At 39.4% G+C, this 25,736-nt stretch overlaps 1 protein-coding gene across 9 annotated transcripts in view; it reads left to right on the top strand.

Annotated features, from left to right (window-relative positions):
• Positions 1-16,195, top strand: part of ptk2ba (protein tyrosine kinase 2 beta, a) — an 85,583-nt gene extending 69,388 nt beyond the window's left edge. For 5 of the 9 annotated variants that reach the window (XM_087289934.1, XM_087289936.1, XM_087289935.1 and 2 more), the window contains 4 exons: positions 670-716; positions 5,135-5,269; positions 5,362-5,442; positions 14,212-16,195. In XM_087289934.1, the coding sequence (XP_087146060.1) occupies positions 670-716; positions 5,135-5,269; positions 5,362-5,442; positions 14,212-14,427 (479 nt within the window). In that variant the 3' untranslated portion in view covers positions 14,428-16,195. Of the gene's footprint in view, positions 1-86; positions 256-669; positions 717-5,134; positions 5,270-5,361; positions 5,443-9,587; positions 10,637-14,211 lie in introns of those variants that run through there. The other 4 variants (XR_015512885.1, XR_015512887.1, XR_015512886.1 and 1 more) reach the window with 2 other exon arrangements.
• Positions 16,196-25,736: the final 9,541 nt, after the last annotated feature.

The raw sequence follows: 25,736 nt of genomic DNA, 5'->3' as shown, positions 1-25,736 counted from the left end.
ACGTATTAACACTGTCTTGACTAGTGCGGTTAAATAACATTAGTCCTGGGAGTACCAATGTGGCGGCGCTATTGACGCATGCTCAGGGTCCCTATGCAATATCTAGTGTATATATCTATGGTTCAATAACAGATGCAAAATCCTCTAAATGCCGTCTGAAATTTTCTTCTAAAATTAGCATTTTCCTCAAGCTCCTGTGTGTAACTATAGAGTTACTATAGTAGCTTATAGTTCTATTGGATTGCGACTCCTGGGGTAATTACATTATATTAAAGACAGCAATAGCGTCAGATGCAGCAGATTGATTTTCTAACACCAGGTTAAAATTTCTGGCCCTTTTACAGCACTCACATACATAAAAAAAATTAAAGGAAGAATAGGCTTGGGTCTATTGGTGTGTGTGCGCCATTGCATGCAGGGTTTCTGTATTTATAACCACCTCAGAGGATATTGGGGGTCGCAAGTCACTGGCATTGCCATTTTGAGGGTTCATGGGTTGAAAAGTTTGGAATCCACTGATTTAAAGCAGTAACTCTGTGGCTGATGCTGATGTGTTTGTTGTGATTTCTCCAATAATTTCTCCTGTTTTGTGTGTGTCTGTGTGTTTGTTTATTTGCGTGTGTGTGTGTGTGTGTTTATTTGCGTCTGTGTGTGTGTGTGTGTGTTCAGTCTCCTCTCAGGGTCCTCCAGAGAAGCCGCCGCGTGTTTCAGCTCAGGTAATTCAGTAATCTGTGTCTGAAGGTGTCGGCAAATCTTTCCACACGCAGAAATCAAACACTCACTTGATTTTACTTTACAACTTTATTTTACATGCTAAAAATATATAGTTTTTTTCAGGGTTTTCACCTTTAATTTATAGGACAGTAGAGATTATTGACAGGAAAGCATAGGGAGCAGAGAAAGGGGAAGGATAGGCATATTACCGCGAGGCGGTAATTGAACTCGGGTTGCCGTGAGCACCAGAGTGCATGTGTCGACGCACTAACCACTGCACCACCACACCACTGACTTTTTATTATGTTTTTTTTTTTTACAATAGAGAACTCCTAAATATTTATTCAATCTCTGTTATAATAATACTGTTAATAGATTAATGGCACATCTAAACGTTGAAATTATTTTTTTCAAATATTCATTTACATCTGACATTTGAGGCCCTGTCATACATCTGACGCAATAAGGCGCAATACGTGTTTGGCTTGATTTGTTGCTATTTTCAGACCAGTGCAACAGTGATTTTCACGTTTTGCACCATGTTGTTTAAATAGCAAATCAATTTGCGTCCTTTTTGTTAACTCATTACGTGACCACACACACACACAGACACATACACTTTCATGCGCTGGTCTGAGCAGGTCGGACAGTTTATCATGGATGTACCGCTGGATCTCGTCTCACTATAGTTGTTAAATGTGATAATAATCTTGTCTTTAACATCTGTTCAGCCTTTTGAATCTCTCAGGTAACTTGTCACAGCATCAGTACACTGCTTCAGTCTTTCACTTTCACACTTGTACTTAATTTTAGTGAAAACTGAAAGATACTGTCAGTTGTGCACCTTTTTTACCGACCAATCTCCCGCGAAATAAGTGATGGACAGGTGGTTATTTGTGTGCTACTTATCTTTATTTATGTATGATTTGTTTATGGGTAAAACAAAGACCATGCGGGTCAGGTAGTTAGCTACAAACAATAATTCGTAATCAATTAATTTTTCATAAATAATTATTTCACGTCCACCAATGACGACGATGTCATTGTCCATCGCGATGTTTCACGTTAGACATCATACAATACCAAATTGGTCGACATAACCCAACCCTAGTCCGCATCACCATGGGGCATAATAATAGGACGTGTGTTTAGATAAAACTCACCACACTTCATTATTACTGTTCATTTATTAGTTTGCTTGAAATTAGAACTGAAATTAGAAATGGCTTTGAAACAAATCTTTGCGCTTAACAAAGGAAATTAGATATGTAGGCTAAAGGAGGTCTTCAGAGCAGTGCTTTTCCATTGTTTCCTTACTCCAAGAAAGTAAAGGAGTAAAAAGTAAAAGTAAAGTAAATATGCTGAATGGAGGAGGCTCGTTCTGTATCCTCACACAGCAGATGCTCTGTTTAACTGTTTTCTCGCTAGTGAAGCTGTCAGTTTTTCCATGTACAAAGTCTGTCATGTAAATAGCAAATGCGCCATGGCGTGATGCAGCTGACTCTTAAAGGGAATAGGAGATGAGACACTTATTGGTTTAATGCACGTTATGCTCAAAACACACTCATAATTAGGCCCACACGGACAGATTTTCTCAGATTTTTTTACCCATCATTGAGTCTATTTATTTACCTGTGTAAATGTGTATAAACTCATATTTATTCAGTTTTGAAATTAATTTCACTAATATTGTGATTGTAATGATTCGTCACAAGGATTGGAATCCATCTTGCAGGCTTTTATTATAATCGTAGTCAGAAGGGAAGTGGTGAGGGACTGGCGTACACAACAAAGCAGGGTAAACAGAATCGTGGTCAACAACAGGCAAATGGTCAGGGCTGGCAGCAAACAATCGTAAACGGTGGGAAGACAGGGTCACAACAGGAAAACCAAAACAGGATATCAACGCTTAGAATTGTCAACGAGGTGCAAACAAGACTTTGCAAAGAGCGAGACAAACCAGTCTGCTTAAATAGATGGCGGAGTTATTTCAGCTGCACCAGTAATCATTGCAGGTACGGGGTAGATAGGAAATGTAGTGAAGAGTGAGCGATGAGCAGGCCCACATGGAATCTGTGTGCACGCAGAATTCCACAGATTTTTAGCCCATCATTAATTCTGTTTATTTACTTGAGTAAATGTGTGTAAATCTATATTTATTCAGTTTTTAAAATAATTACAGTAATATTATTGACTAATATGAAAATGTTCATCTGATTTATGTACAGTGCAGTGTGTACAGCAATATTCTCTGTCTTCAGTAGAGATATTATATGAGAGACTTGCTTTGTTTACCAAATAAAATGAATCTACTTGGATTTGCAGTTTAAGAATTAAAGAAAAGTTAAAAAGATAACATTTTTTATTTCACATATTAAGGTTTTAGTTATGATACTCCCAAAATAATTCAGCAGAAATCCTCAGATTTTTACCAAAATGCTCTGCAGAAATAGCAAAAAGCGTCCGCAGATTCCGTCTGGGCCCCAGCAATGAGACGGGTAATAACAAGGTGAGGGGGCCCTCTGCTGGTCAGAGGAGGGAATCACGGAGTTTATCTCTGTGACTGTGATATAATAATAGTAATATGAAAATATTCATGTGATTTACTTACAATACAGTTTGTAAAGTAATATTTTCTGTCGTTTAGTAGATATATTATACGAGAGACTTGCTTTATTTAACAAATAAGTGGATCTAATTGGATTTGCATTGTACACATTAAATAAAAGTTCAAAATGTATTATTTGTTTTTATAAAATCAGTTTTTAGGTATGATACTCCTGAAATTATTCTGCAAAAATCTGCATATTTTTGACAAAATAGCAAAAAATGTCAGCAGATTCTGTCTGGCCCTACTCATAAATCATTAAGAGAATAAGCACAACCCTGTTAGACCATGTGCCGTGGCACAAAGCGTATTATTCTGTCCTTAAAATAGCAAAAGTGGATTCAGACACACTCTTAATGCTTTTGCACCATGCACTTTAGACTTTAGCCCTTTTCACACAGTGATAACGGTAAATATCCTGAAAATTTCTGGAACGACTTTACCGGTAAATTCAAAAAAGCGCTGTTCACACAGGCGAGGGCATTACGGGATTTTCCCGGAAAAGAGCATTCACACATCCATTCCAAAATAACGGTAAATTCTGCCATCATTACACTGCAAAAAATGCTTTTCTTGCTTAGATTTTTTGTCTTGTTTCTAGTCCAAATATCTAAAAATTCTTATATCAAGAAGCATTTTCTAGGCAAGCAAAACATATTGTCTTATTTTCAGAAATAATATGCCAATATTAAGTGAGTTTTTCCTTAATACAAGCAAAATAATCTGCCAATGGGGTAAGCAAAATAATCTTGTTTTTCCTTTCGACATAAGATTATTTAGCTTACCCCATTGGCAGATTATTTTGCTTGTTTTAAGGAAAACTCACTTAATTTTGGCATAATATATCTTAAAACAAGACAATATGTTTTGCTTGTCTAGAAAATTCCACTTGATTTAAGAGTTTTTAGATATTTAGACTAGAAACAAGACAAAAAATCTAAGTAAGAAAAGCATTTTTTGCAGTGTAACCAGAAATAAGCTTTAAATGGCTGCGCTTGTATTTGTAAACATTTAACTACATTAAAACTCTGTGGATGGATCAGTGTTGTGAACAACTTTGATTTACAATACTGTCCTCAAGAACACTTTTGCATATCGAGATGTACATAATGTGTGTGTGTGTGTGTGTGTTGGCGCTCACCGGCTGCTTTACGTGCACATGCGTCAGAGCTTAAAGGTAAACAATCAGCGGTTTATCATAAGCATCTTACTGATATTTTTTTACACAGTTGGCATTAAGAAGGAGCATATAAATGATATCTGACTAACATCTAGCAGCTAAATGTGTCTGAAAATATATTCACAGGCTTTTATTCTCATAAGCCGCGCAGATGTGAATGTGTCTTAAGTGTTCTGATTGGCTAAAGTAGACGCTACGTCAGCGTGTTCTAAACATGAACGCACTCTTTCCGGCAATCTTCCTTCTGCGTTCGCACAGCGCCGCATTCCGGCAAATTACCAGTAATGTTACAACTTCTCTTTCCGGAAAATAGCCAGAACGAATTTACCTTTATTTTCAGAAAGGGCCGGTAATTTTCCGGAAAGGTGTGTATGTGTAAAAGGAGCTTTTGTGCCTAGATCGTTAAAATAAAGCCCTTGGAGTGGGCCCAAAATTAAATCCTAAGAACAAAATGACTAAAATAATAATAAAATGTTCAAAATATACAGTTAAACAACACTTGGCATGGTTATAAATCCCAAAGCAAGAAAATGTTGTGTCTGGACGTCATAATGTGATCTGATGACGTGGATACTGCATGTATTAATGTAACTAATGTGCATGCTGGGCTGTGTATGTGTGTGTATGTGCAGCCAGCACCGACAGCAGAGCTGGACCGCACAGATGACCTGGTCTACCAGAACGTGATGGAGATGGTGAAGGTGGTGGTGCAGCTGAAGAACCAGGTCAACACCCTTCCAGCGTCAGAGTATGTGAGTGTGGTGAAGGTGCGTCCTCCAGTGGATCACACACACACACACACACACACACACTTCATCTCCAAAATCAGGAGCTGCTCATTATGGGATGTTTCTCTTAGTCTGTAGGAATGACGCTGCGCAGTCTGATCCACAGTGTAGACGACATCCTGCCCTCGCTACACGAATCTATCAGGACAGAGGTGAAAAACAAACACACACACACACACACACACACACACACACATACTTGTATACATGCTTTATATATAAAAGCGCTTATTATATGGCCCTACGCTCAAACCCAACCCTTAAACCCAACCCTCACAGAAAACCCATGATAAATTTTTAATGTTAAAAGAACCTGTTAAGAACGATCACAAGGTGTGTTCGTCCTGTAAATCCCCTTAATAGAGTGAATCTAGGTCATACCCATGTCATCATACAGCCCCAAAGCAAAGTGCGACAGTATGAAAAATACAACAAAAAAAGACAGTAGTGATTTCTAAATTCACTTTGACTTGTATTTCATTGCAGATGATACAACAAACATTATTTAAAGTGTTCCACATGATTTTTGTTGTTTGTTTAAAATAAACACGCATTCCAATTTTTGGTTTTTGCAACACATTTAAAAAAAAGTTGTAACAGTAAAGCATTTACCACTTTGTAATGTTTTCATTCCTTTTCAGACTTAAAAGATGTTTAGGGGCTGAAGACGTGTAATTTTATTCCATTCTTCCTGCAAACATTACTTAGGGCCTACTCACACTATGCCATCCGTACAGGCCCGGATTGGCTAATCGGGAGGACCGGGAGAATTCCCGGTGGGCCGGTCCGTTTTTTGGCCGCGAGGGCCGGTGTCCCTAGTTCCAGAATCGGTTGTTCTCAGCAGTCACACTTTTTAAAAATTATTTATTTATTTACTTGACCACAGCCTTTTTATTCATTATTTTACCGCAGCTCTGCTCTTTTTATCTATTTTCTCGTAGCCTCGTGTGCAGGATGCAGCCTGCAGGTTAATGATGATATAACTAGATAAGTCACCGTTCTACGTACAGCTGTTGTGGTACAGTGGTTAGTACGTTAGATTATGACACGGCCAACCTGGGTTCGGTCCTTGTCTGAGTAACAATTTTTTTTTTTCATTTTTATTGTTAAGACATAATACTGTAAGGGTTGTTCTAAAAGAGTTCTAAAAGAGCTTTTTTCTCAAAAAAAGACGTGATAGTGTCATTAGAAACTGAATTGGAAATAACCTTATTTTAATATAGTCAGTGGTGAACTGAGGTGGGCCGGCCTGAGGCTTGAAACTCCAGGGCTGAAAAAGAGTCCCACTCCGGCCCTGCATCCGTACCATGCCCAGGCCCGTTTCCCGGATCGTTTGAGAAGTGTGAGTGCGCTGAATCAGGGTCAAGCACGGTTCACTTGGCCGGCCCCTGGCCCCGGTTGGAAGAGGTGTGCCTGAGCCCGGTTCACTTGGGCTTGTGTGTGAGTGCAAAACGCACCAAAGCCCAAAACTGAAAGCGAGACGTGACTTTTAAGGGACTGTTTCATATGGATTTATTAATAATTCTTACTGTTCAGTGAACGCAAACTGCCGTCGTTTATTAAAGACGCAAACTCCTCACTGCACGACAGCTGCGCACCTTCAGCAGACCTCCTCATTCCTGCAGCACGAGAGCTTAATGATTGTTTATAAGTGTCAAAAGTGGCGGATCTGTCCGGCGAAATATCTGACTGCGTGTCCCCGCATCCCTAAGGACTGTTTGGCGAAATATTTGACGGCATATCAAACGACTGAAACGATATAACTAGAGAAATCTTCACTGTGCTGCTGAGTGAGAAAGCGCTTCTCACTGAACAGCGCAGCAGCGATGACGTAAGCGTGCCAAAGCCCGTTTGTGGTGTGAGCGCGGGCCATCGGGGGAGACGGGAGGGGGGACAAGCGTGCTTTGGCCCGGTTCGAGGCAACTGTACCTAGTGTGAGTACGGCCTTAAAGGGCCATGAAACCCCCTCGTTTCAGCAGGGTGTTTTCACACCTCTACTTTGGAAAAAGTCAGAAAAGTGGGCGTGTCCAGCTCTGTTTAGGGGCCAGTGTCGGAGGAGCAAAAGAGGGATGATATGGGAGTGTCGACTTTAACTGCAGTTTGGCTCTTTCATTCAGGGAATTCAGTCGTGCCCCTCTTGACAAACGAGATATTTGATTCAAGGAACTGCTCTAAGCGTGTATTTTTTATGCAATGTTTGATACTGAACGGCAAATGAGAGAAAAAAACTCGGCAGGTAAGCCGAGTGTGTTATTCCGGTCACAAAATGCAGTGAAAATCCTACACGACGGTAATAGTTTGGTTGTGGTGTTAACATGTTTACACTCGGTGTAATAGTTAGTTCGATACGAACAAACTGAATAAACAAAGAGCACTTGTCGCTCACTTACCAAATCTGTAGAGACAGGACAATCACCAGCAACTAGAACCGCGTCTTGTTTAAGAGGAGACTACAAGCGAATCCGGATCTCAGCGTTTGCAGATGAAAAAAAAAGCTCTTGGGTAAACAATGTTCCTTAGACACGTAAGTTATTGTTGTCGAGCGTTGCATGCACTGATCCACACGTGAGTCCAGCTGAGCTCTCACAGAGAGAAAATGAAAATGAAACTTCACTGCAGCAAAGTATAAAAGCAACAGCAACACTGCTCGCTTGTTTTGCCAATACAACGTGGTGTCTCTGCCGTCTAAACACTGTAACATTAATGAATATTAATGAAGTTGCACAATAGAGCGCACTGATTGGTTTGAATCAAGCCTTACTCATGCATCAATGCAGCACACTTGGAGACTTGATACAGGACTCCCAGGCACAGACGTCCAGTCTGCACGCTGGAACACACGCTAAGATCTCATGGCCGTGACGCAGCTTCAAAAATTAATTTTAAACCTGGAGTACAAATTTGCTCTTGAATTTTCACTTTTTAGTGAGATATATGTGTCCTAATAGTGTTTTTAGCAGTGTGGGACACATATACGACTGTCAACAGCTCAAAAAATGTGTTTTGGTGTTTCGTGACCCTTTAAAGTGGGCAACAGTACGGGGTCTTCGTTGTCACATTTTGTGCTTCATAATGCACCACACATTCTCTGTTGGAGACAGGTCAGGACTCTAGACAGGCCAGTCAAGTACCTTTATCCTCTTCCCCTTGTTGAAATATGCATGGGTATCCCTGGAGAAGAAGGCAGCATATTGTGCTCCAAAATCTCTCTGTACTTTTCAGCATTAATGGTGCTATCACAAAAGTGCAAGTTACCTTTGCCAAGGGCACTGACACAACCGCATACCATGACAGACCCTGGCTTTTGGACTTGTTTCTGGCAGCTAGCTCTCTGCAACTCTCACATGGTCGCCCACTGAAGCTAAGCAGGGCTGCGCCCGGTCAGTTACTGGATGGGAGACCACATGGGAAAGCTAAGTTGCTGCCGGAAGTGGTGTTAGTGAGGCCAGCAGGGGGCGCCCAACCTGTGGTCTGTGTGAGTCCTAATGCCCCAGTATAGTGACGGGGACACTATACTGCTCAGTGAGCGCCGTCTTTCGGATGAGACGTTAAACCGAGGTCCCGACTCTCTGTGGTCGTTAAAAATCCCAGGATGTCCTTCGAAAAGAGTAGGGCTTTAACCCTGGCATCCAGGCCAAATCTGCCCACTGGCCTTTGTCCATCCCCATTTTCCAATTGGCTTCATCGCTGTCTCCTCTCCACCAATCAGCTGGTGTGTGGTGTGCGGTCTGGCGCAAAATGGCTGCCGTCGTGTCATCCAGGTGGATGCTGCACACTGGTGGTGGATGAGGAGATTCCCCCCCATTGTGTGTAAAGTGCTTTGAGTGCCCAGAAAAGCGCTATATAATTGTAAGGAATTATTATTATTAATTATTGGTCCAGAGCACACGGCATCCATTTCTTCCCAAAAATACCTGAAATATTGACTCATCTGATCACAGTATACGTTTCCACTGTGTGATGGTCCATCCCAGATGCCTCCGAGCTCAAGAGAAGTCGACGGCAGTTCTGGACATTATTAACAAAATTGCAGCAAACTGTTTGGAAGTATTAAAAGTGTATAAGAAGATGTCCAAAGTCTTTACACGCGTTGACCCAGAGACTGTTTAGATGCATGTCACTAATGACAAGATGACTTAAAACATCCAGCAGGCACAAGACATCAACACGATGTCAGATTAACATTGTACCCCAATGTCATGGGGACGTTGCATTTGGTTTGGAAATGAAAATCAGGTTAACATCAGAACTCAATGTCAGGCCAACGTCAATATCCAGTGTCTAACCTAAAACCAAGTGTGCCGCAAGCCTGCGTTTGAGTGAGGGTCTCGGCCGTTAGATCGCCCCCTGGGGGCTGGCTGCAGTACAAGTCATAAAGCCCGCCTCCTCCGTGTTAATGAAGGAGACTTGAGCCCAAATATAAAAATGTATTACACTTGCAATAAAATGTCCTGAAAGATGGTTCTGGTCGATTAAGGCACTGGTTATTGTGCTGAAATAGGTGCAGATCTTCATTTTTGTAAACAGTTTGTTTTTAGCAGTAATTTAATGCTGGGCGTGTCATCGTGATTGACAGCTGTGATTGACAGTTTCTCAAAGCGCGGCGTCTGAGCTTCGGCAGGAGACTGAAGTAGACTGAAATGTTATTATTCGATTTCTGTGTTATTTTACCATGACAAAATGAGTTTAGCAGTAAACTACAGTTTCTGACATACATGATCCTGGTGGAACACTGTTTATTCGCTAAGGTCAGGGCTTTTTTCGGGCTTTATTAGTTTGCTAATACACGCCTAGCCACCCAGATAGCAAAACACAGTTCCGGCTAGATTCTCGCCTGCCGGAGAGTTATCTCTTAGAGCGCAGACTGACTAACGTTACCTCTGCTGGACCTACTCCGGATGCCTGGACTCACTGCCCGATTCCAGCCCGAGTCAATCGAGCCAGATGCGGCGGCCGAGCGAGCCGGCGCTGCCGCATGCGAGCCGGAATCAGCCCGCGACGCCGCGAGTAGGTTATGCGCTGCGGTCCGGAGCTGGCGCGATTGAATATATAAAACCCTCATATTTGTTAACGTTATTACATCCATTTGTATTGATATGACAGCAAACGCATGCTGAGCAGTTCGGGGGCGTGGTTGATTTTACATAAAGCGTTTGGTTGGAAGCTCGACTCCGCTCATTTTCGCGGCTCCTCCTCTGGCTCCATCAGACAATCCTTCTGCGCATGTCAAGGCTCCAATTTCAGCAGTCTTTTGCGACAGTTTGTGCCCGTCAAGCAGGCGTTTTGCCCTCAAGGCGTTCAATGGGAAAAAGGGCTGTCGCGTCGTCCATATTTTTTACAGTCATTGCCTAAAACCAACCAAATATCAACGTCTAATGATGTAACAGCTTGACGTTGTGTTGATGTTACCAATATGACGTCTATCAGACGTTGGATTTTGGTTGCCATACCTGACGAATAAATGTCAGTATTTGACATCATCATGACGTTGGTTTTAGATGTTGGGTCTACATTGGATTTTGGTCATTTTCTAACAACCTAAAAACAACCAAATATCAACGTCACAACGCCACAGCCATGTCACCCTGCTTAGCTTCAGTGAGTAACTGGTCTTGGGCTGCAGGTCAGTACCTGGATGGGAGACCACATGGGAAAACTAGGTTGCTGTTGGAAGGGGTGTTAGTGAGGCCAGCAGGGGGCGCTCAACCTGTGTTCTGTGTGAGTCCTAATGCCCCAGTAAAAGTGAAGGGGACACTACACTGTCAGTGGGCGCCATCTTTCGGATGAGACGTTAAACCGAGGTCCTGACTCTCTGTGGTCATTAAAAATCCCATGGCACTTCTCGTGAAAGAGTAGGGGTGTAACCCCGGTGTCCTGGCCAAAGTCCCTCTATCGGCCCTTACGATCATGGCCTCCCAATCATCCCCTTCCACCGAATTGGCTCTATCACTGTCTCTCCACTCCACCAATAGCTGGTGTTTAGTGAGCGCACTGGCGCCGTTATCCTGTGGCAGCCGTCGCATCATCCAAGTGGATGCTGCACGCTGGTGGTGGTGTGGAGAGACCCCCCCTCATGATTTTGAAGCGCTTTGGGTGTATGGCCATACACAATAAATGCGCTATATAAATACACATTACATTACATTACACATTACATTTGACGTCATTATTGGGAATCAAAATAATGTTGTCCTTAGATGCTGGCTAGACATTGAATTTTGGTCACCTGACACCACAACCTAAATCTAACCTAATATTCATGTCTTACGTTGTGTGGCTGCTGGGATATAACTAGATGCACTACAGAATGTTACGTTTACACACATCCACATGTCAGTGCATCAGCTTTTAACAGCGTAATACTCACTACTCTTGAGTACTTTTGAAAGGGCTACTTTTTACTCATACTTTGAGTAATATATATGACTTTTTACTCTACTGCTCTACATTTTTAGGAAAGTGAGGGGGTGCATGCACGGAAAGCATGGAGTAGTTGAGTTTTTTTGAGCTGCTCTCTGATAACATTGATTTTCGAATATAACTCCATCTTTCGTGTCTTTGTTCTATTTAATAACTATCAGTCATATCTTGAATTTACTCTTAATAGTTGGAAGTAAGATTTCAATTATTTTCGTAACTTTTTGGGTGTTTTGCCGACTTTTCCTGATTCATCGCGTGCTCGATCATGGCGTCTAGAAAGTCTTCAAAAACCGTGACTGCTGTCAGGGATGAAATCGCCGCGTGTGACACTCTATCTCATTCAAATGTGAGTGTTATACTGGCTGCAATAAACTCGCAAGGCGACGATCTGAAGAAATTAATAGACGAGAAGATGACCGCTTTGAGTGGTCGGCTGGATACACTGGATGCGGCGATGGCTAATTTGCAGTTGGAACAAACTGGCTTTAATCTAAAATTAGTGGATGTGGAAGAAGCACTGAATGAGGTGGACCGACGCGTCGGAGAAACTGAAAAAAAAGTGCTAGGAACTGCAAGCTGAGAACAAATCATTATGGATGAATAACCTGGAAGGCCGATCTCGAAGGCTCAACTTAAAATTCGTTGGAATAACTGAAGGGGAGGAACAGGGCAGCACTTCGAGGTTCATCTCGGACGTGATCACTGAACTATTTGGCAACGAACATTTTCCAAAGCCCGTCAAAATCGATCGGGCACACCGTGCCCTTCTGCCAAAGCCATCTGCGGGTCAAAGACCCCGCACAATTATTGCAAGACTTCATCATGATAGGGTAAAAGATTTAATTCTTCGCCTGAGCAGGGAGAATTTCCCGCTGAAGTACAAGGGCAGCCAGATATATCTTTTTCCTACATTTTTAGGAAAGTAATGGTAGTTTTACTTGAGTATGATTTTTTCAGTACCCTTTCCACCACTGAAGATCACGGTTGTTCAGCTTGTGCCCTTGTCCTTCACGCACTGAAATTCCTACAGATTCCTTGAATCTTTTAATGATGTTATGCACTGTTTAAGGTGACTTATTCAAATGTCTTCCTATCTTTCTTTGAGGAGCATTGTTTTTAAAGATTTCAAACTGGCGATCCTCGGCCCATCTTCGCTCCTAAAGGACTAGACCTTTCTTGGATGCCACTTTTGTTCTAGATCATAACTACAATCACCTGTTGACATCACCTGTTCCAGGGCCGGAGTGGGACTCCTTTTCAGTCCTGGAGTTTCAAGCCAGACCGGCCCACCTCAGTTCACGACTGACTATATTAAAATAAGGTCATTTCCATTTCAGTTTCTTATGACACTACCACGTCTTTTTCAAGAAAACAGCTGCTTTAGAACTTTAAATGTTTAACAGCCCTCACAGTATTATATGTCTTAACAATAAAAATGAAAAAAATAAAATGATAATAATTTAGGTGAGATTTGAACATACGCTGGTGGCGTCTTAGAGCAACGTGCTAACCGCTAGGCCACAATGGTGCTGTTCTAGTTGGAGAAAAAAATTCAGATTTCAGTTACATCAGCTGTATAAATATAGTGAATCATCTGATTTTCATTGAGCAGGTGTATTATTTATTAATATTAATTTTTTGAATTCTTATATCCACTAAGGTGCCGCTGTTTGGGGTCGAATTATGATATTTACATCATTACCCTGTAGGCTGCATTTTGCTCATAGGGGCTGCGAGAAAATAAATAAAAAGAGCGGAGCTGCGGCAAAATAATGAATAAAAAGAGTGAGGCTATGGTCAAATACATAAATAAATGAAAAAGTGCGACTGCTGTGAGTGCAAGCAGGTAGGGACACCGGCCCTCGTGGCCAAAAAACGGACCGGCCCACCGGGAATTCTCCCGGTCCTCCTGATTAGCCAATCCGGGCCTGCCTGTTTCAAATCACATCGTCATTTAACCAATTCACCTGATTACTAGCCCTAAACTGCTCCTGTCCCAATTGTTTTGAGAGGGTGCTCGCTGAAGAGCCATTTGAGGAGAGCTGAGCTCCAGCGAGGGGGAGCATGAGCTGTCGCTCCTCCTCCTGTAAGCTGTTTTAATGCGTACACCCACCCCTAACCCTACCCCCAGTGATATCACTCGTAGAAGAAGTGCAAAAAAGGTGGAGCTAAAGCTTAAGCTCCCCCTCGCTGGAGCTCAGCTCTCCTCAAATGGCTCTGCAGAGAGCACCACTTGATTGTTTTTGGAATGTGTTGCAGGCCTGAATGACAGAATGTATATTTACAGATTAAATGAAGTTTACCAGACAAAACATGACCTATTTTGTGTTCATATAGTCTACAATAAACAAATGTCAAAGTATATTAAAAAATCACTACTTTCTTTTTTTTATTTGTGTTTTCCATACTCTTTTAACTTTTTCTGATTTGGGTTTGTACAACTTCATGTCCCTGTAAACTTCATAAATCTGTACGCACAAACCTGTGTGTGTGTTGTTCAGATTGAAGGCACACAGAAGCTGCTGAATAAGGATCTGGCGGAGCTGATCAGTAAGATGCGTCTGGCTCAGCAGAACTCCGTCACGTCTCTGAAAGACGAGTGTAAGAAGCAGATGCTGGCGGCCGCTCACACACTCGCCATGGACTCCAAAAACCTGCTGGACGCCGTCGACCAAGCCAGAGTCCGAGCCAACACGGCCAGACCCGCCTCCTCGTGAATCTCAAGCTCTGATTGGAGGACAAACAGGTGGTTTCGTCCAATCAGATCAGTTGCTGGCTTTATTTATGTTCCTGAATGTTAGGAAAGCAGTGCTTTCAAATGTGAATTTAATTTTTACATATGCTTGATTTTAATCATGTAATTAGTATTAGGAAATAAAGGCTTTTAAAAATAGTAGGTTTTCAAAATATTAACTTATTTAATTCTCTAGACTTTACAAGATAAAGTCAAAATTATTCGCCTTCCTGTGAATTTTTTCAAATATTTCCCAAATGATGTTTAACAAAGCAAAGAATTTTTCACAGTATTTCCTATAATATTTTTTCTTCTGGAGAAAGTCTGATTTGTTTCATTTCAGCTAGAATAAAAGCAGTTTTTACTTTTTAAAACCATTGTAAGGTCAATATTATTAGCTTATTATTAGTCTACAGAATAAACCACTGATAAACAATGACTTGCCTAATTAACCTAGTTAAGCCTTTAAATGTCACTTTAAGCTGAAAACTAGTATCTGGAAAAATATCTAGTCAAATAATATGTGCTGTCATCATTGCAAAGATAAAATAAATCATTAATTCATTTATTTTCTTTTATGACTTAGTCCCTTTATTAATCAGGGGTCGCCACAGCGGAATTAACCGCCTAAGAGAAATCAATTATTAGAAGTTAGTTATTAAAACTATTATGATTGGAAATTAGGGAGAAATTGGGGGGGAAATATACAGGAGTGCTAATAATTCTGACTTCAACTGTAAATGCTTTTGAAGTCTTCAAAAAATAACTTATTTAATTCTCTAGACTTTAAACAAATGTTTTTAATAGAAAATACAGCGCAATAATATTTGTATTTTTTTTTTACAATTAATCAGATTTTTTAATTCAAAATATACATTTTATAGTCTTATTAGTGTGTGAGAAGATATAATTATGTTTGGACTTTTTAAAACATTAACTTATTTAATTCTCTAGATTTTACAAGAATGCTTTTGATGGAAAATCAGTGTTATTTCTGTGCAATAAATCTGATTTAAGATTTAAAATATACATTTTATAGTCTTTTTAGTGTGTGAGAGGAAATAAATACTTTAGAAGTTTTCAAAACATTACCTTATTTCATTCTCTAGACGCCACAAAAACAATTGTAATAGAAAATGCATTGAGTACACTTTAAAAAAAATCTGTATTTCTACGGTTTATATTCGGCAGCTAGGGTGCCAAAAATAACTGTAAAATAATGGCCATTAAATTACAGAAACATACAGTAAAATATCAGATATTACATTACAGCAATGTCCTTAAATTAAAATTTCTGGTAATTTTCTGTAATTTATTGGCCGTTATTTTTTTATGTTTTTTTTCTGGCACCTTAGCTGCCAGAAATAAACCGTAAAAATCTGGATTTTTTTTTACAGTGTAATGTTAGTATTTATTTACAATAAACCTGATTTGTGGTTTAAAATATACCTTTCATACTCCTATATAAGTGTGTGAGGTGATATAAATAGTTTAGAGGTTTTCAAAACATTGTTGTTCAATTCTTTAGACTTTACGAGAATGGTTTTAATAGAAAATACATGGAGTAAAAGTTGTATTTCTGTACAATTAATGTGGAATCAAGAAAATCTCTTTTATAGTTTCTCGTTGTACTATAAATTTTGTCTTGCTTTTGGAAAATGTAATATATTTTCAGTTTAACCAAGTAAATTCATTCTCCAAGTATTTAGTATTACTAGATGAAGATTTGTAAATAAAAAAACTCAAGTTTACATTCTATAATTTGTGTGGTTTATTTATAAACTAATTTCGAGAGGATCACATGCTTATGATTGATCACAGCTGGTCCTGCATCAGCTACACATAACGCTCTAATCAGATGAATCCTAACTCTATAAATAACTAAGGTTTTTCACTTTAGTCATCTTCGTCTTAAAGAAACCCCCCTTCCACCCCTATTCCTCCCCCTTTTCCAGATAGGGATGCACAGTGACTCAATTACTGGTCACCAAGCCAGTAGACATTTCTATGCGGAGTCTTAGGCTGCATTTACACTGCATAGTTCAAGTAACTCAATTAAATTTTTTTCCCATGTGGCACAGATCGAATATGGCCCATGTACGTGTAAAAATCATGTATATGTATATATATGAATTGGATCTGTGTCTGCAGTGTAAGCAGGTAGATCAGATTTTCACCTGTCAATGCGAGTCGCGCATCATTAAGGCCCCGTTTACAGTAATGTGTTTTAGTTTGAAAACACATAAGTTTTGCTACGTTTACGCCATCCGTCCACACTACGCTGGAGTTTTCGAGCGTCGAAAACGGAGCATTTTGGAAATGCTGGAGAGGCCATTTTCATTCTAAAACGCTGCTGCTCCGTCTCAGTGTGGATGAGCAAAAACGGAGACATCTGAAAACGGAGGCTGATTGGGGCTTTTCCTCAATATTAAGTAGCCTAACGTTATTGTTACGACTGAAGTTTATTTATTTTTTTTATTATTGCGGATTGTACACCTTTTTCTTTTGTCCCGCCTCCTTGGTGTTTTTCTGATGTCTTATAGGCTCCCACGCCGGCGTGATTCCCTGCTTTGATTGGCTGCTGGTCTACGAGGCCTGTATAAAAGGGAGCTTCCGGCAGGAATCGGAGAGCTCATTTCTGCTGCGTTCGGTGTTTGGAGTGGAGCTCCTGGGTTTCCCTCACCCCTTCGGCCGACGACCAACAATAATCACCTTTGTATTGATGACCATCATATGCTTGAATATTTATTGAGAGTTTGAGCGTGTAGGGGTGACCTGCCTATTTATTTGATTACTTTTGGCTTTGTTTATATTAGGGAGTCAGGTAAGATTCTTGTATGTTTCTTTAAATAGTAATAGGTAATTTAGTGGATTTATTTTATAGATTCTTTTGTTTGTTATTTTGGCCTGTGGTCACCCTGACGAAATGCTCGTTTATATAAACCCTACTTTTCTATAATAAATATCTTCATATATACTCTCAATTGAGTGTGTGAGTTTGGTTGTCGACCGAAGGGAATCTTTTGCTTTAAGTTTTGTTTAGTTTGGGAAATCCACCACCCCAACACATTTGTTTGTTCTTCGTTTATTATGCCCTTTTCGTTTCCCCTAGACTTGGGGCGTAATAGTTATACACAGTTCAGTCCTGCATCCTCGTAAGTTTAGATCTCGCAAGTTTGATCAAGGCTGCAGTTTCCCCCTCCTCAGTTTGATATGGAAAACAGACTACCTAGGACATGGGTAAATCTTCAAAGGGGAACAGTGTACTTTATATCTTCATTCACATCACCCTGGCTACGTTGTTTCACTTTCTCAACAATAAAATTAAAACATGATTTAAGGAACTGCCTATTTTTCATTTTAATATTAGCAAGTTAACAGACAGCAGAAATGTTGAGGCGTCGTGCTGCATATATGGCGTCATCTTCACTGTGTGGATATTTATAACAAAACGGAGCCTATGACAACTGCCTCCTTTCAATTTCAGTGAAAATACGAAACATACCCTCTCTTTTGCTGAATATCAGTTTTAATAATTGATAATGGCCGTTATAAAAGTATACAGAATGTAGGCTATGTGGTTACATTAATCATTAACTTATTTTTGCACTCAGCCAAAACACGATACCTGAGAACAAGTCATAGATTCCAATGACCAAAGTCAGGGAATATGTCGTAAGATAAAGACAACACGATTAATAAAATATAACGTTTAATAAATATAGTGAGATTAGATCTAGCGGGAGATGCTTGATGAGGAGTCTGACCAGCACAGCTCTCATCTGGGTAGATGGGCTGCAGCGCTTGCCCGAGAGTGTGTGTGTGTGTGTGGTCACGTGATGTGCGTTTTCAGCGTTTTGGTGTGGACGGAGAGCAGTTCAGAAACGCTGGGTAAAACGCGAGTGTGGACGCGAATCGTTTTCATTCTACAACGCCGTTTTAAAACTAAAACGCACTAGTGTAAACGGGCCTAAAAACCATAGCGAATGACGTCTGACGATTTCATTTCAGAACAGACTTCAGCAAAGTCGCAAACCTTAAATCTCATACACGAGGACTAAATACGCTTTTATATTGTTGTGTAGCAGACATATTTAAACATGCTAATGAGCGAGAGAGTGCAATATCCGCCACCTAAACAATATAAACTAATATAAAACTGTGGTACATCAAGAGAATAATCACTCCATGGACATTACATTAAGATGTCTACTTGTTTAAAAAGGCCTAGATTAAAAGAAGATGGCCAAATGAGAACTTTTCAATCATAAACTATAGCAAAACAGCTTGTCAAAAAAGAATAATAATAAAAAAAAATGAAACACTGCAAACAGATTAAATAGAGTAACGGAGAAAAGAGCGCTCTTTCATTATCAGCTGTCAGTCAGCGCCCGCTTTTTTTCTGCTGGTCATTGCGCCGTTGCCGTGGGCTGTGTAAATGCAGACAATTGGATACGAGTCACTTTTAAAAGATGATGTAAGCTGGTCAGCAAAAATCTGATACAGTCACAAAATCAGAGTTGACCATCAGGATCTGCAGTGTAAATGCAGCCTACATGTTCTCCCCGTGCTTGCGTGAGTTTTCTTTAGGGTCTCTGGTTTCCTCCCTGTACAAAGACATGCATTACAAGTGAATTGACTAATACTAAGTGGCATCGTAGACAAACTCTAGTCAGCTATCTCTCATAGCAATTCCTAACTCATTAACCTTAACAAGCAGGGGAGTTCTCGAGACCTACCTGAGCTCAAACTCCCCTCTCATGCTTCAAACAGGAGGGAGCCCAGGACTCGAGGATATTCGGAGCTCAGGACTCTCCACCGGGACAGCACGCCAAACATGCTTTATAATCAATCATCTGCTAAGTGTGAAATAAAACATGTCTGAATTATTTAACATTGTAGCTAACATTGTTTTCAATCTTTGTTTTAAATCTTTTTTTACTCGTATACATTTTTCAGCAGTTTCATGATACTGTCATTTTATTTGTTTTTTTTTCTTGTATATATAAGGTATATAGAGAATATAAATACAATATTTGTACAATATACATAAAGATCACATCACCAATGAAATATTCGAATAATAATTTTAAACTATACTTAATATTTTAATTAAATATTTGTAATTATTTTAAAATAAATTACTGTTTACTTTTTATATGTATACTTAGGATTTCCATAAATATTCTTGTAATGAAACTGTTTCCTGCAGGCGTCAGCAGGGGGCGACAACTCTTCTGTCATCTCCTCTATCATTGCTCTATTTAGGAATTTTACACAGCTGTAAAATGGAGCTATAAAGGAATAAGACAGACCTCTAAGACTTAGTTATAATACTTATGAAGTCAACTAAAGGAGACGTTGTGATGTAACTTCAGATGTCGCAACAAGTACTTAAAATAATTACTCATTTTACTCAAAATAGCATTTAAGTTTAACTAATGCACTGCAAAAAAAATCTTGCTTAATAGTTTTTGTCTCGTTTCTAGTCAAAATATCTAAACATTCTTAAATCAAGAAGCACTTTCTAGACAAGAAAAATATTTTATTTACAAAATTATTGTCAAAATGAAGTGACTTTTCCCCTTAAAATAATAAATAATCTGCCAATGGGATTTAAAAAAATCTTATTTCAAACCATTATTTCAATTAGCTTGTTTTAGGGATGGAAACATTGCTAATATGAGCTTTTTCTATAATTATGATGATTTGTATATGATTGTGACCTATATTTAATCATTTTGGCTCGTCTCACAGTTTCAGTGTTTATCTTATAATTGGAGCTTTAGATGTCAAAACAAATTTTTCCAATAATTACCCGAATGCACTGCAAAAAAATACCTATCTCACTATAGAGTTTTTATCTCATCTTATAGTCAAAAAATCTAACAATTCTTAAATCCATAAGCACTTTTTGTTTTCAGAAATAATTGTATAAATAAAATCTCAAATAGGGTTGCACTATTTACCAGTATTTTGGAGCTATAGTATTGCGATACTACCATAATACTGGCGGTGCCACTGTAGTTTGTAAACAGTAGTATCGTCATAAATGGTTTATCTACAATAGATAATGCTGCATGTGGAAAAGTCACTAAAATGCTCACGTGTTTGTGCAACAATAGATTATTTTCTTTAAATAGTCTGTGAAGCCCTTTAAGGTTGCAAAACTGTAGAATTCGTGCCTTTTATAGCATCCTATTGCACATTTTCTAACGATTCAGTTCGAACGCACATCTGAATTAGTTCATTTCTTTTCCTCTTAATATGATTTAGTAGCTACGTACAATAACTGTGACATCAAATTTTGAATTACTTTGGATTGTTACCTTATAAGACTGAAAAAAAAAAGATGAAAAACCCAAAATAGCAACAGGAAACATTAAAACTATTTTTTGACCGCTTCATATAGCCTAATTTCGTTGTAAAAAATGCTCTTTTGTAACAAAATTTTGTATAATTTGTGTCTTTATTTTATTGTATTTTTTTATTGGTCAGTTATCTACAAAATAAACAAAAAGAATGAATACATTTTAGGTGGTGATGTGCAAATAATACTTTTTGGCCTTAGTATTATAACAGAAAATATAGTATTTCTGACAATTTCTTTATAATTTGAGTTATGAATTACAGTGTTGCTACTACAGTGCTGTTACTACTTGGTATCGTGATACTTTAGCTGGTATAGCAGGGGTCTCAAACTCAATTTACCTGGGGGCCGCAGGAGGCAAAGTCTGGGTGAGGCTGGGCCGCATAAGGGATTTCACAAAAAAAAGTCCTCAAATGTCATTATTAACAGTTTTAATTATTTCTTCTGAACATGAAGTGTCCTGAACATTAATAGAACATTGAGTGAAGATTATGAACAGTTCTTCTGAACATGGCATCTTTTGCCTACTCCTTGCTGCCAGAGACTTGACAGCGCTTCTTCTCACAAATCTGAACCACATTTGGCTTTAGAGCGGAAGCAGTTGAGACCCTCAGTATGGCTTGAAGATGATCATCATTAAGTCTAGACCTGTACTTTGACTTATTGAAGTCCTAGGGGAAAAAGTGTGGGAACTCACTCAAAACTTCCATTCCCTCACCTAAAAAAAGGCGTATATATGTATAAATAAAACACCCCCACCCCACTCCAGTCACATCAGTCTGTACCAGTCTGTATACCTATAATATCAATATATATAAGATGCAGGGCAGGCACGTGCACACATAGTGCTCAACCTGTGCAGTGCACATGCCCTTTTTAGTCTTGCATAGAAAGTGCCCTTCCAAAATGATCAAAAGTGCCCCCGCGACGCGACACACCCTCGGTCCCGCTCTTCAGTAGGTGCGCGATAACACCGCTCTTGAGTACGCGCGCGACAACACAGCTGATCAGTACGCGCGCGACATTGAGTGACAAGCGCGCTGTGTACGGATAGAATCAGCGGAGCGGGGAGCGCTCTCTCTCCCCGCTCCGCTGATTCTGTCAGTGTACAGCGGTCGGCACGGGCCACAAAATATTGCACTGAGGGCCGCAAATGGCCCGCGGGCCGCGAGTTTGAGACCCCTGTGGTATAGTATCGTAAGATTAATTAATGGTATCACGACAACCCTAATTTCAGACCATTATCAACGATTATTTCATTTAGCTTCTTTAAAGGTGCAGTTGTACGTTTGACATCCAGTGGTTGAACTAGATATCCAAACAAACACAATCACAAGTTGCCAGATTGATGACATCAACAGGAGTGTGCCTGACTATCGAGCCTAAAGGCTGATTTAAATTGTGTTCTAAATAAAAGCAACAGCACACAGTAGAAGGAATATTCTCCATATTAAAAGGAATTTTTGTCCTAACCAACACCTAAAAATTATATATTAGAAATGGCTTCTATTTCTCCTAGCTGAACAACAGAAAACTGACAATGATCGCCTCAGGTACACCTCATGTGTTTTATACAGTGTTAAATGCTAATAATGTGAGTTTGAAGGACATTTTACATGACATGCTACTGAAAACAGCAGCAGATAGTTCACCTCAGATCTTGAAAATAAAATACACAGATTGAAATTGAAATGCCAACACACATCAGCGATTCAGCATCTACATTTGATAATGTTGAAGAGGTTTAATGTGTTTAGATATTTATATTAATTAGATTATATTGGAGTGCAGTGAGTGCACTATTCTGTGCTTCTGAATGGCTGTGTTTACATTTCTGATGTGTTTCGTCTGGTGCAAACAGCCAAATTGCTTACTGCAAATCTCATCATGTAGCGTGTTGTTAGGACACAGGGTTACGGTGTACGGTGTTCGTAATATTTATATTATTTGCTTTGTATGTGCCATTAATCCATCTCTTCTTGTCTTGTTTCTTTCTTTGAATAAGTGGGATTTGAACGCGATTAACATAAGACAGTCCAGTAATGACATTTCGAAAATATTTAATAACTAAACTATTTTACACGTCAAAAAACTGTCTTACTTCCATGTTCATGACACAACTTCTTCCTTAACGGAAGTGACATCAGCATATACTCTATATTAAAGAAATAAATTACTATGAAGTACAATATTTTTTGCTTTTCAATAAGTTTTGCCTTTCACATTATTATTAATTTAACATAAATAAAACAATGAACTTATGGCTCTTACATCCTAATTAATAACTTCATGTGGAACTCTGAATCTGCGTCACATTTCAGAGTCTGCTACTGAATAAATAAAATAAAATAAAATTCAAGCATTCGTAATTATAAAATCATAAAGGAAAACGGTACGTACTCGTGATTTTACGAGGGTACAATTCCAAAATCTGGATTTTAACTCCGATTAGAACAGACACAGATACGACATTTACTTTGTCTGTTTGTACATGCCTGATTAATTTACAATGGGTGTACTTTACAAACACGAAATACAGTTTCACCACGGATACAAAGTCCTGATTACGAGTATGAATCAAACAGTGACACTCCACTGTCAAAATTACGCTACCTCTGTCACAGGCATTAATAAACAAGCGAGAGGCATCGATCACAACGGCGCACCTCCTGGGCACTCAGAGCCACCACAAACCATCTCAGGTAAGAGTTCTGTTATTCCCTCTTTGAGAAATGTCCATCATGAGCTGTAATAAAGGACTTAATGAGGTCCATTTTCACTGTGTTTCTTGGACATTTTACAGAATCAAAATTAAGAATGGGCTGAGGATAGTAAGCTGGCGTAATGTAAGTTACCATTACAGGCAGCGAGCGCAGTATCAGCGAATCACTGAACACTGTTTACTATAACATGACATCTGTTGATTAAGTCACCTTTTTTTTAAAGAAAGATTACAGCTCATGACGTGTCCGTGGTGAAACTGTATTTCGTGTTTGTAAAGTACACCCTTTGTAAATGTATCAGTTAGGGATGTAACGGTATCAGAATTTCACGGTATGGTAATACATCGGTATTATGGCAAGGTACGGTATTCATTAAATAATTTACAAGAAAACCAAAACTAATGAAAAGACTGCCAAAAGTGTTTATTTACCTTAGCACTGAACATATCAATGACATACAAATTAACCATCTATCTGTAAGTTTCGAAACAGGAACTTCAATTTTTCTATTTTAATAACAAAAAACTATAAAACCATGTAAATAAAATAAAGTTTCAATTCAGTATTTTTGAAAACTCATCACATTCAACATTTAATCACTCACTCACTTAGATAGAGATGGGTTTTTAAGTAAAATTATCATGTAACTATAATCTGGTAAAAGCTGGGATCTCTGGGCATTTACAATGTCCCCTGCAACAGAAAAAAACCCTCTCATTTGGGACTGAGGTTTCTGGGACAGAGAGATATGATTTAGCCAAGGTTGACAGCAGTGGGTAACGTTGTGCATTGTCTTTCCACCACTTGAGAGGACAAGCCATGAGTGAGATAGAGGTCTCTTTGCGGTACAAGTCAATGTCTGCATCAATCTAACAAGTGTGCTGTGTTCTGCAGTCCCCATGACTGTTATTAGTCGTATTCCCCGACTTATATTTCACCACAGTCTGGCAGTGCCTGCATACTGTTTTTTTCTTTGTCTGTCACCTTTTCTCCTTTTTCGTATCTTTTTAGAAATAAACGGAAATGCTTCCACACATCCGATTTAAAACCCGCTTTAGGTTCGATCATTTCCAGCTCTTTTTCTTCCCCGCTACTAGCAGCACACTCCATTTCCACATTACTGGATCTGTAGTGACAACAGACCGCAAAGGATGATGGCCACACCTAGGCTGATGGGAATTGTAGTTCCCGCTACCTCCCGTTCGCTTCATTCGCCTGAGCAAACTTTTCTTAGAAATATAGTTTTATTGAGTCATGCGCTGACGGTAAAATTGAAAAAAATTACTATTGCGGTATGATGGTATTTACAATATTGTTACATCCCTAGTATCAGTCATATACAAACAGACAAAGTAAATGTCTGTTCTAATCGGAGTTAAAATCCAGATTTTGGAATTGTACCCTCGTAAAATTACGAGAACGCTCCGTTTTCCTTAACGATTTTATATTTACAAATGCGTGAATTTTTATTTACGCACAAAATATTTATGACAGTGATTTTATTCCATAGAGGTCACATTTCGGTCACGGACACATCCTTTGAGAGCTTTCCTGACTAAATTCAGCTTTATTTGTAAAGCGCTTTTACAATGTAGATTGTGTCAAAGCAGCTTCACATAAATGGTCATAGTAACTGGAACAGTGTAGTTCAGTTTTTAGTGTTTAAGTTCAGTTCAGTTTAGCTCAGTTCAGTGTGATTTAATCATTACTGAGAGTTCAAACACTGAAGAGCAAATTCATCGATGCGCAGCTCTACCAATCCTGAACCATGCGAGGCAGTGGCGACAGCGGAGAGGGAAAAAAACTTTACCTGATGGGAGTGAAGAAAAAAAAAACCTTGAGAGAACCAGACTCAGTTGGGCACGACCATTTTAATTTCTCCGCTGGCCAAAAGTCTTGTGCAGAGCTTCAGTCGCCGAGGTGGAGGCTGGAGGATGGCCTCAGCGAAGACTCGTCTGTCCCTGGAGCGTCGCTGGAATCAGACTCATGTTCTCCACTCCCCACAACCATCAGCGCAGCAGCAGCTCAGGATACGGCCTGGTCCCAGATATGGACACCTTGGGATCATCTCGTCGCTGGTCTTGGATCCAATCAGTGACTCCGCATAATCTGAGGACCTCAGGATGAGTTTTCCCAGGTGAAAATAGAGAATAAAGAGAATAATTAGCGTAGCTGCTGTTCATAGTGTATATAAGGAAG

The sequence above is a fragment of the Danio rerio genome, chromosome 17, assembly GCF_052040795.2.
Source record: "Danio rerio strain M-AB ecotype USA chromosome 17, GRCz13ab, whole genome shotgun sequence".
Classification (NCBI taxonomy): Eukaryota; Metazoa; Chordata; class Actinopteri; order Cypriniformes; family Danionidae; genus Danio; species Danio rerio.
Note: the sequence above shows the minus strand (reverse complement) of the source record. Positions and strands in the feature narration are given on the sequence as shown.